The sequence below is a fragment of the Tachysurus fulvidraco genome, chromosome 19, assembly GCF_022655615.1.
Source record: "Tachysurus fulvidraco isolate hzauxx_2018 chromosome 19, HZAU_PFXX_2.0, whole genome shotgun sequence".
Classification (NCBI taxonomy): domain Eukaryota; kingdom Metazoa; phylum Chordata; class Actinopteri; order Siluriformes; family Bagridae; genus Tachysurus; species Tachysurus fulvidraco.
The window spans coordinates 15,398,670-15,415,925 of record NC_062536.1 but is presented as its reverse complement, the minus strand read 5'-3'; the positions used below and the strand labels follow the sequence as shown (position 1 = coordinate 15,415,925).

Here is a 17,256-nt window from a genome sequence, read left to right as displayed (position 1 = left end):
ACTACACTGAAACAAATCAAATCATCATTATTATGTGAGAAGCATGAAGAAAGTTAAAAAAATTAATTGGTCTATAATTATTTCTAAAAGTCTCCCAAGGAGAAATATTTGATAAATTCACCTATATGTTATTTTTACTTTATTATATACAGGATAAACCTTTTTGCAGTGTTGGTATTTTTTTTAAAGATAGACACAGATTTTGTGATTCAAGTTTAATCAATTTACAAAAAAAAAAATACAATCAAATATATATATTATAAAATATTAGTAGTGTCTTCATGAGCTGGTTGGCATTACTCATTTTGCTGCAAAAAAAAAGGATAAGACATTTCATTAAAATACTCTTGAATTTAATTGATATAATGCTCACTGAGAGAGAGAGAGAAAGAGAGAGAGAGAGAGAGAGAGAGAGAGAGAGAGAGAGAGAGAGATTAATTAAAGTAAAGTAAATGTAGAAGAGATTCTGAGTGCAGGAGAGAAGAAGAAAACTATTCACAAAGAGCAGCATGCAAAACTAATAAAGCTTTTAAAGTTTACCAGTAACGCTCGTCCTCTGGTCTCTATGGGTAACAGGACAGTCCCAATAGCACACAGGCAGCATGTCACAGCAAACGGGGACAGAGCTAACAGCACAGACTTAGACATCAGCACCTGAGAGACACAACACACAGATTATACCTTCTACAGCAAAACGGAAGTAACTAATACTGAGGCTGAGACTGTGGGAAGGAAGGAAAGAAAGAAAGAAAGAAAGAAAGAAAGAAAGAAAGAAAGAAAGAAAGAAAGAAAGAAAGAAAGAAAGAAAGAAAAGAATGTAATAAACAAATAAATAAACAAGCATGTTTAAAAAATCAAGTAAGCAAAAACAAAAGAAAAACGAAAGAAAAAGAAAGATTTAATTAAACAAACAAATAAATAAATAAACATGTATGTTAAAACAAATCAAGTAAACAAAAACAAAACAAGAAATAAAGTCAAAGAATTTAATAGACAAATCCATTAACAAGTATGTATTCATTCATTCATTTATTCATTCTATGAATTCTATTCTATGAAAAATTCTATTCATAATCAAATTTATAATAAATAAAAGCCATTTGTTTCTACATAAAGGGGTTAACACTTATTTCACACGTGTGACAGCTTGGGAAAGCCCTTCTTGTTCTAGAACCGTTTCTCATTTTCTTTTTGTTTTTTCAGCATAAAGAGTTTCTTAAAACGTAAAACTGAAAGAAAAAAAAACTGCAGCTAAAGATTCGGCTCTGATGGACATTTTGACAGCCAGAATCTGATTACACACTGAATTTAAGCTGTAAACTTAAACTGTCGGTTTTTACCAATAGCTTTATGGCAAGATAGGATCTGATGTAAATCCATAAAAAAAGCAAAACAGCTGATATGTATTATTAGTTGAAACAAGCTTTGCTGTGTTGTTTTGTAGTGCATTAAAAGCAACACCTCCATCTTACTGTGACCGCAGTGACATGAACGCACCTGATGTCCTGCGAAATGAGGACTTACAACTTGTAACTACAAACTTCCCAGAAGGACTCTTTAAATTTGAATTTAGATTTGACTCAAACACACAGTATGTACGCCCCTGGGTGCCCTGGGTGTTGAGTTTACATACACATCGAGTTGACCAGACAAGCTCACATTCCTATCTACTGTATATCTACCAGTTTCCCAATTTATTAACTCTTTTTACCAAAGGCCAAAAAAAACTGAATTTGTGCCTCATTTTGTTGTGTGTTTTCATCACTGAATGTCTTTGTTATGTCTCACTTCACAGTGGTGGTTAATATGAAGCTCCTATAAGAGTAGACACTCTTGTAGTAGAGCAATATATTCACAGAAAAGCTCCAAAGAAACAAAACCGTTTTTATTTACACACAAATGCTTCTATCCTCAAGGTAAATGTTAATCTTAAACCCATCTCTGCTCTCTCTCTGAGATGACTGCGGAGATCAAATAAGTTATATGTTTATAGTGATTGAAAAGATCTGATAAGTTGATTTCCATTCTGCCGGCGGAATGAAATGGTGGTGTACTGGTCAAACTGGCCAAACTGGTTAAACTGGTTAAACTGACTGGTTTTTTGCAAGACAACAAATATAAGATAAAAAAATAAATAAATAAATCCAGAATTCAGCCTCAGTGATGTCTGTTACCAATACTATTAAACATTGATGAGCATTAACACACACACACACACACACACACACACACACACACACACACACACACACACACACACACACACTTAAGCCAGCATTACCTGAGCTATAAAGGGTGCAATCATGCCGCCGATGCGGCTGAATGAAGTACAGAAGCCCATCCCTATAGAGCGCACAGCTGTGGGGTAAACCTGCAGGACATACCGTTACTCCGATATACCTATATCTCAGTGGATTTATTATTCATATTACAGTATCTTTAGTCATGCTTAGAAAACATGTATGAAGCAAAAGTTCAATGTTGATATAAAACCTCACCTCTGCAGTGTAAATATAAACCACGTTAAAATTCATGGAGACGAGTGAACGCAGCAGGAAGAGCAACACTGTGAAACCAAATCTGCAGCAGAGAAACCAGATCACTGTCAGTCTCAAACTATTACTCTGGAAACTTGTTAGTCTACGCCTGCAAATCTTATATTTTTCGAGCGACTATATCGTTTATTGGAATTTTTTTTTAATGGTAATAAAGGTTCATAATGCTAGGGTGCACAAATTAAGCCTTAATTATGTTATTTACACTGAGGCAGAAATAAATGACAAAAGCAAAAAATATAAAAGTCTTTACACATCTAACTAATAATAACTAATAATTCTCAGATATATCATAATATAATAATCAGATCCTTCTGATCGTGTTAAACAATGTAAGAGAAGCGTGTACTTACATGGTGGTGCAGATGTTCAACAGCATGAAGAAGACGGCTGAAAGGACCTGCAGGATGACCATGCTAAACTTTCGGCCCACGACATGCAACAGCGCGATGTTCAGAGGGATCACTGCAAAGCAAATCATCGAGATCATCACGGCGCTTGACGTCCGTCTATCTGTGTGTTTTATCTGACAGACTACACTGGGAAGAATTCAGGAACTCACATGCCACTTCTCCCAGGCAGCTGATGAGGAGGGTCTGGTAGTCAGCCATGTTGAATGGGATGCAGAAACATAACGCCTCGTCCTGACTGTGTTTTATGCTGTGCTCCGCGTCGGCGTCGGTCATACAGAGCAGGTTCTTCTCCAGGAGCTCTGAGCTGCTCAGCACGGAGCCATAATAGGAGAAAGATGCTACAAACCTGCAGGCATCAGATATGGCATTCTCCTAAGAAGATTTGCTCAAACACTCATGTAAAAGGATGCTTCTTTTCAAACTCACACACATTCAGTATACACTCACACACACGCACACGAGGTGGGTGTAAGAGACGTTACCATGAATACCACAGCAGAAGTGATGTCCGCAGGAAAGCTCGACTAACCAGAGTGGCAGCATTTCCTCTCTCCGTCTGAAAACACAATATAACCACTAGACTGTGTGTGTGAGTGTGTGTGTGTGTGTGTGTGTGTGTGTGTGTGTGAGCGAGAGAGAGAGAGAGAGAGAGAGAGAGAGAGAGAGAGAGAGCTTACGCACCACTAGAGATTCCCGTAGTTCCCCCTCAGGCAGACTGGCACCATTCATTTTTGCAATCTTTTTTAAAGTAGCGACAGCTCCTTGTACATTCCCTGCTGAGACCTGGAACCTCGCTGACTCAGGGATAAACTGGAGGAGAGAGGAGAGTAGAAGGTAATATAAAAGAACAGGACTTGGAGAAAGAAAGAAAGAAAGAAAGAAAGAAAGAAAGAAAGAAAGAAAGAAAGAAAGAAAGAAAGAAAGAAAGAAAGAAAATAATTTAATAAACAAATAAATAAACAAATATGTTTAAAAAAATCAAGAAAGAAAGAAAGAAAGAAAGAAAGAAAGAAAGAAAGAAAGAAAGAAAGAAAGAAAAGTTATTTATCCATGATGATTATTCTGGTGAGACGCGATGTGAGCTTCACCTGGAAGAGGATGATTAGTAGAACACTGGGGATGACGGAGAAGCGAATCATCCAGCGCCATCCCAGTGTGGGCACCACAGTCATCCCCAAAATAATAATGAGCGACGATCCCAACATCCAGAAAATCTGACCAAACACAAATGTGCAAGTTCAGTGGATCATCATCATCATTATCTTCATCATCATCATCATCGTTATTTTTTATTATTATTATTACTAGACAGAAACCTTGATCTCTCACTTACTGAGGCCAGGGGCAGCAGAGAGCCTCTGTATTTAGCAGGAATAAATTCTGTCTTTAGAACAAACCTATAACAGGAGGACTGGATGAGATCAGATCAGGACACATGTGCTTATTATGTGCAATGAAAAGTGTGTGTGTGTGTGTATGTGTGTGTGTGCGTGCATGTGCGCATGCGTGTGTGTACCCTTGTGATGTGGCCGCTACTCCACAGCCCACCATGCTGCGCAGGAAAATAAACCAGCCATAGGTTGGAGCAAATGACGTGAGCATAGAGAAATATGCAGCCCACATGAAGCCACCAAACACCACCTGTGTGAACATACAACTATCAGAACTGAGTAAACACACACACAGACACACACACATACTCATCATCAAACTGTACAGCGAACATCAACATAATGATATTTATAATCCAAGATGTTGTTAACATAACTGATATTATCTGACCTTCCAGCGGCCATATTTATCTGCCACGTATCCACACAGAACCCCGCAAACCATAAAGCCCAGGAACACCATCTACACACACACACACACACACACACACACACAAACACACACATACTTTCAATTTGTATAGCACTTTTAACAAAAGACATTGCATATATAAATTATAGACAATTACAAATTGTGATCTATAAATTCAGCATATACATTTTAAATTCTCGCTTACAAACAAATAAAAAGAAAGAAAGAAAGAAAGAAAGAAAGAAAGAAAGAAAGAAAGAAAGAAAGAAAGAAAGACAATAAACCTACAGAGATATAAACAGATAAATGTAATGGTTGGCAAATTGTTGTGCTATAAGTGCAGTAACACACCACATACAGTATTCTGTTATTGTTAAATAATCAACCAAGTAGCTCCTCTTTGCATCAGGCTGCACAACACCAGCACACTGTTGATTATTTTCCTTTACCAACACACCTCCAAGAGATAAATGACTCACTCATCTTACCACAGACTACCAATAAATGAGTTCAGGACACTTGGTTTTAAATCTCACCGTGGAGACCAGAGCCACCTGCCAGTCCTCCAGATGCCACTCACATCGGATCTCCGGAGACACCACAGCCAACAGCATGATCTCCATTGCCTCCACAATCTATATCACACACACACACACACACACACACACACACACACACACACACACACACACACAGAGATACACAATTACTGACACCTCCAGATTCAGGATTTTATCACATAAAACAATACAAAATAAAGCACTTACATTGGCGCTGCCCATAATAACAAAGAGCAGTACGTGAAAGCGGCCGAAGCCGATGGTTTCCACAGCATCCTCTACGCTGTAACATTTCTGTTCTGTAACAGCAAAGAAAGGAAACACAAGGATGATAAGGTTAATCAGAGAAGGCCAATATTTAATAAAAAATAATCAAGCAAATAAACTAACAAATAATTAAATACACCAAACAATCAGCCCACACACCCTAAACCCACCCTCCATACCACCTCCTACTCCTATGTAATAGGAGCTGCAAAGGCTTAAAGGCCTAAAGTCTATAGTGTATACATAGGAGCATTATCATCTGACAGGCAAGTTAAACATCCCTGTTAAACATGACAGGTTTTTGTGAGATAAAAAAAAAATTAAACCACGATAACTAACGTCATATCTTCATCCAGCTGACTAAAGCAGCAACATTAAAGTGAACAACAAAGCCTATTTGTTGAGCCTATTAAAAACCCATTTTGCTTGTAATACACCAATCATTCATCTTGGTTAAGAGTTGACCAGTGGAGCACATCTTTATTTCCTTGCTCTACAGATATACCCAGTTGCAAGGAGCTCTCCTGTGCACATGCCTCTTTAAGTCATTAAACAAGTTTTTGTTAGGATTTAGATCTGGGATCTTCTTCTTCCGAAGGTGTTCCTCTGTTGACTTGGATTGGTGCTTTTTGAAAGGTGATGTTTTTCTTTATCTCATTTTCAGATTCAGAACAATGGCCTGCAGGCGTTGGGTCAAAACAGACAGGTATTTAGAGTTATCCATGATTTCTTCTATCCTCACCAGTGCCCCAGTCCCGGCTGAAGAGATGCTGCCACCACCATGCTTCACTGTGGTTTTAGTGTTCTGTGAGTGATAAGCTCTCTTGTTTTTGCACCAAATACAGTATATGGTCAAAAGGTTCTACCTCAGACTCATCAGACCATAACTCATGGTTTGGAGTGTTCTATTCCATAGACATGCCCAGACACGTGAAGAGAAAACAGCTTTATCCATAGCATTTTATCTCAATTACATTTATCAAAATTATTAACTGAGCAGTTGTGGGCTAAGACCCAGCAGTGCAGATTGATGGTCCTGGAATTTAGACTCACAAATTTTTAGATTTTCACCTAGCTACAAAATACCCATCATCATTATCGTAGTTGTTGTTACATGCAGGGACTGACCAATACTTCCCAGATATCCCTTCAGCGCATTTAATGTTGTCAAAGATCTATGAGCAGCCTCCCTGATAAGTTTTCATCTTGTTCTTTTGAAAAAGTTAAGGAATGTCCTCCAATATGCCTTTAGTTTATTATTGCATAATTACCGTATGCAACCAGGTGCGTTTTTCTCCCTAAAACATTTGTTTTTCACTTGAAAGATGTACAAACTTTCTATTTCCTCTGTACCTTTGGATGTAAAATCAAAGTTTTCCATGTGAGACGCAGTTCATGACAAGGAGCATAATGAAATGGAAATTTTTAAAATTGAAACAGAGCTTGTAACACTTCTGTGCATTCAATTTTATAGGTGGACTATAGATGGATATCATTTGTTTTGGAATGTTTTAGCTCTGATAAGTATGTAATCTCATGGAATCGTCCGGATTTAGTACAGTTAGAAAGTCAGGCCAGTGTGTGAACAGTGCCTTTTATGTTGCTACTGCTATTTGGACATAAATGCATAAGCATGTATGTATTATAAAGTAAACTGCTCTGCTCCTTGTTAGGCCATATCACACCACCTTGGGGCATTTTCCTATAACAACACACTTTGCACTAGACTAGCGTGTGAGTGCAGAGACCTTTCCTGGTATGTTTGAAAGGGTCAAATGTTACGGTATCAGAAATCTGGACTGATCTGTTAAAACGTCTCATAATTGTAGTCTGGGAACTTTTGGGTTGTGGTCAGAGTTAAAGTTACAGTTAGAGTAGAGTTAGAGTAGAGTTAGAGTAAAGTTAGAGTTAAAGTTAGAGTTAAAGTTAGAGTTAGAGTAGAGTTTAAGTAGAGTTAGAGTAAAGTTAGAGTTAAAGTTAGAGTTAGAGTAGAGTTTAAGTAGAGTTAGAGTTAAAGTTAGAGTTAAAGTAGAGTTAGAGTAGAGTTAAAGTTACAGTTAGAGTAGAGTTTAGGTAGAGTTAGAGTAAAGTTAGAGTAGAGTTAAAATTAGAGTTAAAGTAGAATTAGAGAAGCGTTAGAGTAGAGTTTAAGTAGAGTTTGAGTAAAGTGAGAGTTAAAGTTAGAGTTAAAGTAGAATTAGAGTAGAGTTTATGTAGAGTTAGAGTAGAGTTAAAGTTAGAGTAGAGTTAGAGTAGAGTTTATGTAAAGTTAGAGTAAAGTTAGAGTAGGGTTTAGATAGAGTTAAAGTTAGAGTAGAGTTAGAGTAGAGTTAGAGTAGGGTTTAGGTAGAGTCAAAGTTAGAGTAGAGTTAGAGTAGAGTTTATGTAGAGTTAGAGTAGAGTAGGGTTTAGGTAGAGTCAAAGTTAGAGTAGAGTTAGAGTAGAGTTTATGTAGAGTTAGAGTAGAGTAGGGTTTAGGTAGAGTCAAAGTTAGAGTAGAGTTAAAGTTAGAGTTAAAGTAGAGTTAGAGTAGAGTTAAAGTAGATCAAGTGTAGTTAGAGGTCTATACTAAATTAACAAGATGTTTTAATAGATGGAATAGAATAGAAGGACTGAACTGTTTCATAGACGTCGTCAGTGTGAATTCAGAGCTTTATAATTAGAGACAATTACCCTTGGCTTCCTTGGCAGGTTTAGCAGCAGGTTTAGCAGCAGCAGCAGCAGCAGCAACAGCAGTCTCGCGCTCCTCCTCCTCCTCCTCTTCCTCCAGCTCCTGCAGCTGAATCGCGCTCACGAGCTGCGTTTTCATGGAGCTCGCGCTCCCTCCTTCAGCCATCCGTCACTTAGTCCAAAAGTTTCAACACAAAACTAGTGGAAATCATCACAGAATAGGATTAAAACAAGCGCCACTTTGTTCCAGGATAAAAAACAAAGTATGTTTTATTTGTGTTGTGTCGGTTTGTCATTAGTCTGATATGAGACAGGGAAATTTAACACAAACAATGATTTACTTCCTCATCGTCTGTGACGTTTTCCTCACAACAGCGTCATATTAAGTCTCTTACTAATAGAATATAAATACAGACTCACTCACTCACTCACTCACTCACTCACTCACTCGGTGTAAACACAAGAATTCAATTCACTTCCTTCCTTAAAGTGGACATTCAGCCATTCACAGGTGCTCACTGCTTTACTACAGAGACCTAAGGCACAAAAAAAAAAACAGATAAGTTTACCTTTTTCTGCTTCTTATATCCTGAAGTATATGTGATTCTGGAAGACAATAAAAATCCGGTTTCGCCTCATAATTGCTTTAAGCTGAAAAGCAGTTTCCGTCCTTTTACCTGCCGACAGGTAAATTGTCCCTGAGTCCCCGAGGAACTGATGAACAGCAGGAGGCAGGACCTGGGCTTTAAAGGGCCATGCAGGCTATTTCCCCATCACCCTTATTCACTGATAAACAACTTTTATTAATGTTAATATCAGAGAGAAAGAATGTCACTAATACATACTCACAAGTCACCACATGACGTCATAGTGCAATCTGCATATTATTATCAAATCGTCACAGTCATTTGCATACAGGCAAAAAGTGTTGAACCTGAACAGGGAAGATTTTCTGAAGACAACTAAAAAAGAAAAATGAGTTTCCTGCTTAAAGGAGAAAGAAATCTTTGGTGATGGCACCAAAAACTCATTGGTTCGAATCCCAGTTCCACCAAGTTGCCATTGCAGGGCCCCTGAGCAAGGCCCTTAACCCTCAATTGCTCAGGAGTATAATCTGAAATAAAAAAAAATAAAAATAAGTCACTCTGGATAAGAGTGTCTGCTAAATGCTGTAAATGTAAAATGTTTCTTTGTTTGTTTTATTGTTTATTTATTTGTTTGTTTGTTTGATTTTAATTTTATTTCTATATTTTTTCAATTGCACAGATAAACAAGATGTAGTCATGTGTAGACATTAAATAAAATGATTATGGATGAAATAACACTTTTATTGCTTGCACTGAAACATTATAGTCTGCTTCAGTGAATGTAGTTATTGTTTTAAAAAACTGAATTAAATGTAGAATGTAAAACCAGCAAAGGGAACTAGGAAGTAGTTTGAAATGTTCATATTTAAATGCTAAAAGTGAAAAATGTGACGAAGAGGAAGTAACTTGACCACAAAGCATTGTAAAAAGCATTATTATTTAACTCACACCAACAGCTAAAACACAAGGTTGGTGCTACATAAACACAAAGCTTGGCAAAGGCAAAATAGTGCTATAGTAAAATAATTTATCCAAATATTAAAGCTTGGATATGTTTAACAGGTTTACATGGAAATGTGTGAATATTAACATTGATGTTACACTGTTCTGATTCCAGCAGCTTGATACTAATAATATCATCACCGGCTGAACAACGACCAGATAATTTATTTTCCCTGTTTCTCATTGCAGCAGTTATTGCATTAATGTTTACAAAGGTTAAGAGTCTTATATCATATCATCTGGTATCATATGTTGCTTAATATAACTAAGTAATTGTATTAAATCTTGTTACGGTTCATTAGGATATGTTCCTAATTTCACGTTGGCCTTGTCACATTCACCTTCAGTCTTTAAATGACCATTTATTCACATGACCTGTATTTGTAATGGGTGTGAACTGATCCACAGTGACATGTTTACAAAGAAAACAGCTAGCATTAAAGAAGTTATATAGTATGACCAGTACAATAGTATCATTATATGAACAAAGTTGCTTCCTTCCTGCAAATTTTGCATTGATGCGTTTGACATGCATTTCATCTGATTTCTTTGTCGTGTCACTACTAGTAATGAAGAGAGATGGGCAGAGTAGCCATGACCTCACATAAATACTTACTTAACATAGCTAAGTTATATGTATGCTCTTATAACAGTGAATTTAATCTATTATAGGATACTAAAGTAATATATAAATCAGATATGGTTCAGTTCAACACTTGTTTCTTGTCCAGTTGTGAAAAAGATTCATATATCTTATGATCATTACATGAGCTTCAATTCCTTTTGTCTTGGGGCTGCGGTTCAAATAAAAGGAAACTCTGAAATCCTAGCATTTAGGAGACAATTACATCATTGTCACCTACGTATGAGACAGTGGGTTGGGAAACGCTCGCTAGCCAGGTTTTGAATTACAGACGCCGCTGATCAGGTTTCATGCGACGTTTGACTGAATCTAGAACAAAATCAGATTGGTTTGTGTATGTATATTATAGTGAACTTCTCTTGCTTGCTGGATATTTCCCTGTTTGTCCCAGGAGTGTGTAAAAATGCTGATTATGCAGGGAGGTGCCTCATGAAGTGAAAAGAGGGTGTGAACACGATTATAAGTGTGGCTATGATGCTAAGTTGCTAAACAGGTTTTTTAAATACGTACACACTGTCTACCTTTGTGCTCGCCTTCTTCTGGTAACCTGAGTTTCTGGAACATCATGCTAATGCTATGGGTTTTTGTAGTGCCCTTGTGTTGCACATGCAAAAATGTTGTTGTAGACCGAAGCAGCTATTTGCATAACATTACAGGATCTTTAAAAAAAAAAAAAACAACAACAAAAGATAAAAATACATAGAGGCGTTGGCTAATCTGGAGGATTAGACTACAAGGCTAGAGCAGCTGTATGCATGGCCTTGTGAAGCCTGTTGAAATAGGTGTAGTAAGTAAACAAAAAGTGTGGCCAGTTTATCCTGACTTAGTCACAGTGTCGTCAAGTACTGTAGGGGAAAAAAGAGTCTTAGGTGTAATTTTGAATGCACATGATTTTATTATCCCTTGTTTTTGCACAACAATCTAGAGACAGTACATGTTAAATACAGGGATGCAGTTTGCAGAGACCAAGAGAGTGAAATGTAATATAGACACAAAAAGGAAAGAGGTTTCCCAGGTGCTAACAAGGAACCTAGATATCATGTGACCCCATTTACACTCTGGATTATATCCGGATGAAGATTATCCACATAAATGGGTGCATTTACTATGCTTTTTATGTTGATAACACTGATCTGGATAGACTCAAACTGTAAATGTGTCCAGTTTAAAACATCGAAATAGTGCATTGAGAATGGAGATTAAATCTGGATATGGATATATGGAAATGAACAGATTTGGGTTTAAAACAGATTTAAATCCAATCCACTTGAGACCTGAGACACGTTTTAACCAGAAATGTTGTATAAGTGTAAATGAATTGAACTGAACTGAAACCCTATCTAGATTATTCCAGATTACCAAAGTTGGAGATTTTCTTTATTTTAGTTTTAGAGATTTTAGTTATTGCAGCCATTATTACTGCCATGAACCAACTGAAAACTAGCAACAGCCAAAGCTGATATTAGGATCTGATTTGCATACTGACACAAAGTGGCAGTTGTGGCAGTATTCAAATCACCATTTGACAAGAAGTGTAAACAATCATAAAATGTGATCAGAATTCAATCCAGACATATCAGAAGAAGAAATCGGGTGTAAATGGGGACTTTAGAAGTGACTAAAATGATCATTCTTTACTATACTCCAGGAATACTCCAGCGTTCTTGAAACCTAGCCAGACTTTCAGAAATAAATTCAATCCAACTTCATAACAAATTTGACCTTTAACAGTGAGAATGAGACCTACTGTAAGATCCATCAGGGTTAGGGTTAAAGCTACATGCGCTTTTGTATTTATTTGTATTTATCACTGCAGTTTGTGTTACAAACATCAAGAGATTAGCTTTCAGATATTATGCTAGCTAACATTTGAAAGATTATGTATAGAGTTGTTGGTAATTCTGCCTGAGGAATGCTTTACCATGGTTCTTGTTCACTTTGTAACAGAAACACTGAAATCTGTGTGTTTAATGAAGCTTTACTTTTCTGAATACTTTGTAGACTTACGTAATGGAAATTGAAACCTTTTACAATAGCAATTACTTATTTATTTTTGTAGTTACATAAAATTATAATTGAGTATATAATTTTGATACTTTTATTTTATCACCTTTAACACCATCCAATTCTTTTCTTAATGCAGAAAAATGTCCAAACTCTCACCTGCAGTAATCACATAGGAACATGCTAGGAATAAAGCTGATAGACATTAGGTTGTAAAAATGCTGGAATATTCCGATGAGCTTTCAATATCCTTCTTTATGGCACTTACACACTTAGACATGAACAAAAACAGTAATTTCTCTTCCTCAATATCTCACACTCACATAAACCTGAGGCCTAGGCCTATCTGATTCTAGAGATATCAGAGATAAACATCTGAATCATTTCAACAGCAAAAGTTGGGTTTTTACTGGGTTAACACTGTGTCATTCTTACCCACTCAACCACCCACCCAACAGCCCACCCAACCCACACACACACACACACACACACACACACACACACACACACACACACACACACACACACACACACACACACAAATAAATAAATATATTGAATAGCACCATATTGGTCAAGTGGCCGAAACATGGCATGATAATAATGTAAATAAAGTATTCATATTTAAACGTTACTTTACTGACTACAGAGCTGCTGATGTGACATGGTGTATTTTTTCAATATGTTGTTGCTACAGTTTATTATATTGAGCTTATGATTGAAGTTCCTCAAGATCTATTTCTTAGTCATGAAGTACTTAACTCATGACAGCTGGTTCAGTTATGCTTCATCCATCCATCCATCCATCCATCCATCCATCCATCCATCCATCCATTTAATCCTACACAGGTTCATGGCAAATCTGGACTCTATACCAGGGGACTTGGGCATGACACAAGGTACTCCATACTCCAAGGTATGGAAATACCCCTAGCCTTAAGGAATTCTCCACATTCCTGCTAAATTATTCTAGAGGTCACGTGTTATGTATGACGCTCCATAACGTTAAGCCATCGAATCAGGTAATACAATCAGAGACACATTTCTCATCCTCTTCTATTCAAAAACATCCACCATGTCACCTCAGTTGCTCTGTACATGACTGACTGACTGACTGACTGACTGACTGGTGTTATACCCAAAGAAAACTTTTCCCAGTTGGTCTTTGCAGAAGTCTGCTTTAGAGAATGACATTTACCTTTACACATTTTTATTTTTAAAATGGTCCATATACATATTATATCTCTCTGTATTTTTATATTTCATTCAGAAATACTGACTTTTCAGCGGTTTCAAAAAAATATTACTCAGGTACTGTATATAAATTGCAAAATATTGAAGCTTCTCTCTCTCTCTCTCTCTCTCTCTCTCCCCTCACAATGACTAATCTGTGCTTTGACCGTTCATGTTTAATCTCCTCTACCACCAGTTAGTACACATTATTCACTCAAGTTCAACAAAATCTATCTATCAAGCTTGTTTTAGGATTTCACACAGTTTTTAAGCATGTTTCTTTTTTTTTAAAGCATATATAGTAGCATGCCCATCAAGACATCAACACATTAAAATAAGAAAAAAAAAAGCAATAATTAACATGCAGCTTGACTTAAGGCCTGTTAGGGTGAGTATATGCTCCATTTGAATTGTCAGAGAAATGATTTTTTTTTAAATGGCATGGTGTACAACACAATACATAACAGGTCCATCTCGTCACATAACCTTACAACCACCATGACGACAAAATAAAATTCTTAGCCCAAATTCACATGATTGTATACACGGAAATACAGCTTGCCTACTGAGCTAAACCATCTATATGCCTTAACAGTGATCTGGTCTTTTTTTTATATTCTCATATCTCATACCAACACATTATCCAACATGTAAATGTCTTCATATATTTATAGTGATAAAGAAAATAAAGAAAATCTAAATATAGTTTAGACATACAGTACAATCATATTGTGCTCATCAGGAATACATCAATATGCAATTGATATATGTATTTATGTATATTATAATTCTTTATATATATATATATATATATATATAAAGCATATCTATATATATCTGTACTGAACAGTTTTCTCTTATTTCTAGATACCCTTATAAGAATTTTTAGCATTGCAACTGTGAAAACATTGTGCAAAGATGAAAAACTGTGCAAAACAAACAGCTGTAAACTGAGAACTATCCACACCAAGGGGGAAAGCGCTAAGCGTGCCCTACTCTAAATGAAGACACCGGCTCACGGCACAGCCAAACTCTCACGATTCACAGGCAAAAACAAGCTCAAAAAAAAAAAAAATACAAATACAATTCGTCCCAGCATTCTGAATAGACGGTGACATAAAGTCGTGATGATACCGAGCAACAACTTTCCTTCAGTTTGGGTCTCATGACGTAATCCTTCTTTTAACTGAGTGAACATTTTGGCATTTTGATCCACCGGAGAAATGGAACAGGCAACAGAGTGGCTACTTTTTTTGTGATGATGCACAAATGGACTGAAGAGTAGAGTTTGGACAGAAGACGGGACATGGGTAAAACTCTGTAAGTCAGTGGTCACCAAATCTGTTCCAGAAGATCTAGCGTTAAATTAAATGGATGGCTTGAAGCAAAAAAAAAACAAAAAACTATGTGATGATTGTGCATTCTCAAACAGAGCATCCTACACACCCTATCTATGATTTTTTGTCCATCCATCCATCTATTCATTCTCCACACTGCTTATCATACTGGCTTGTGGGAAACCGGGAATCTATCCAATGAGACTCGGGGCACAGGCAAGGAAACAGTCCGGACAGGATGCCAGTCTATCTCAGGGAACAATAACACGTACACTCACACACCCTATCACGCAATACAGACAATTTAGAGATGGTAGTCAGCCAACAATGCATGTCTTTAGACTGATGGAGGAAACTGGAGAACCCGGAGAAACCCCCAAGGCACAGGGAGAACATGGATGAAGTAACGGTTTTAGAACTAAACCTAAACGCCGAACAAAGCATATTTCGCAGTAAAAAGCAAAGTAATTGTAGTTGGATAAATTGTACGAAGGATGTGTCATGGGTCTCATAAATAGAGCTCTTATATGTTGTGCCTCTTGTTCTTTCTGACTGCTGTTGATCCAAATATAATTTCCTTTGTTCACAGCCACCGTTCATTTCGTCTTTCTCTATCTGATGTCGTGTCATCAGATTAGCTCACATCCTTTCATCCCAAAACTCTTCTCAAATGATACAAGAATGTTTTTGAGTATAATAGACTATTTATACTTTCCCTGTTTAAAGCCATCGAACAGCCATCGTAACACACATAATCATGGTATCCTGCATCTGTGTGTTGTTTTTTTTTGGAACTAAATTAAACAGAAACGTAGATTTAAAGGAAAAGCCATTGGTGATCACTGCTACAATTATTAGGCATGGATGATGAAAATGGGAATGAGATTTAGCACCAGAGGAAATCGAGGGGTTGGATGATGACCCTTCTGAAGGAAGCACTTTGACCGACATGTAAGAAATGGCACTGAGGAGAGAAGGGGTCTCACGCTGGATTTGAGGGGAAAAAAAATCACAAACGTCTCTTTTTTCTTCTGTATAACTATTTCCAAATAGCATGCAGTTTAGGAGAGAAGAGTTTCTATTGGATATTCGTGAGTGAGGTGACTTGTTGTATTTTAAGTTAGTGATGTCTGATTAGTGGTATGCTGGGGGTTTTTCCCTCCTCAGGTTTTATCCAAATGGTCCATGTATTGTTGCTCAGCAGTGGTATCTCTTTGAGTATCAGTCCAGCCTGCTGAATATGAATAGAAATAGGGTTCTTACAAACCGTGGCTCTGGTGCATGTATTCAGTGAGGGATTAGGTAGCATGTTTATAATCAGCTAGTTCAGGGATCAACTATGGGCGGAGTTTAGCCAGTGTTCGGCACGGTGTTTCTCAACTGTGGTAGACTGTCATGGCTGGTTGTTTCTGGGAGAGTCTTTGCAGCTCCTCCCTGATGGCCTTGATAAGTGAAGCTGAGGACTGCACAGTTGGAGAGGCTTCCTCCAGACCGCTGTAGCCTGCTGTGGGCATGGGAGGATCTCTAAGGGACGACCGGGGCATCTGGAACACGGGTGATGAGGAGTACTCTGGGAACGACAGGATCTGTTGCAAAAAAATGAACAGAGGCTGGTTGGGTTTTAGTAAAAAGAGCACAATGTACCATGGAACTGAGGAAACACTGATCCATTTCTTTATCACATATTGCATCAGTCCTTTGTTCTGTATCTTGATCAGAGGAGCTTGGAGGCCTAAACTCGATGAAATCACAATACCCTGTTTTCAGCGGATAATAAATCCATCAATCATCACTCCATCATAATTACTATATACTACACATTTAATAACTGCTAGTTTTTACACTATGAGAACTAGCACACCTACATTTAGTGTTCTTATCGGACATGTAGCAAAATGTTCTTTTTCTCTGGTCTAATAACAGAAAAGGTTAACATATTTGGCCTTGGCACAAAGTGCTAGACTTGCCAGAGACACAACACTGCTGATTACCCTTAGAACACCAACAGCAAAATAAAGCCTGATGGTGGCAGCATCATGTTGAGGATAATAACCCCTGTAACCTTGTGGTTATCTCTCTGATTAACTCCTTTCTTAACTTATCACTTGCAAGCCAGAGTTGTTGCAGTGCTACTGTATATTCTTTTAAATAAATAATAGATTTAATGTTGCTTTACAGAATA

The 17,256-nt window shown here is 37.3% G+C and overlaps 2 protein-coding genes across 5 annotated transcripts in view; both read right to left on the bottom strand.

Annotated features, from left to right (window-relative positions):
- Positions 1-151: 151 nt before the first annotated feature.
- Positions 152-9,129, bottom strand: svopl (SVOP-like). 2 transcript variants are annotated; one of them, XM_027151214.2, is made up of 16 exons: positions 8,838-9,129; positions 8,272-8,466; positions 5,539-5,630; positions 5,308-5,406; positions 4,751-4,822; positions 4,485-4,609; positions 4,302-4,365; positions 4,057-4,182; positions 3,650-3,778; positions 3,451-3,524; positions 3,118-3,314; positions 2,909-3,020; positions 2,499-2,580; positions 2,282-2,371; positions 541-654; positions 152-308 (listed from the first exon to the last, which is right to left on the bottom strand). In XM_027151214.2, the coding sequence occupies exons 2-16, from the start codon at positions 8,432-8,434 to the stop codon at positions 297-299; spliced, it is 1,551 nt and encodes a 516-aa protein (XP_027007015.2). In that variant the 5' UTR covers positions 8,435-8,466; positions 8,838-9,129; the 3' UTR covers positions 152-296. The 2 variants fall into 2 exon arrangements, with proteins under 2 accessions (XP_027007015.2, XP_027007016.2); XM_027151215.2 differs by lacking the exon at positions 8,838-9,129 and adding an exon at positions 8,717-8,737.
- Positions 9,130-11,372: 2,243 nt separating this feature from the next.
- Positions 11,373-17,256, bottom strand: part of si:dkeyp-27e10.3 (UPF0606 protein KIAA1549) — a 33,270-nt gene continuing 27,386 nt past the window's right edge. For all 3 annotated transcript variants that reach the window (XM_027151916.2, XM_047804378.1, XM_047804377.1), the window contains exon 22: positions 11,373-16,660. In XM_027151916.2, coding sequence (XP_027007717.2) covers positions 16,451-16,660 — 210 coding nt within the window. In that variant the 3' untranslated portion in view covers positions 11,373-16,450. The remainder of the gene's footprint in view (positions 16,661-17,256) is intronic.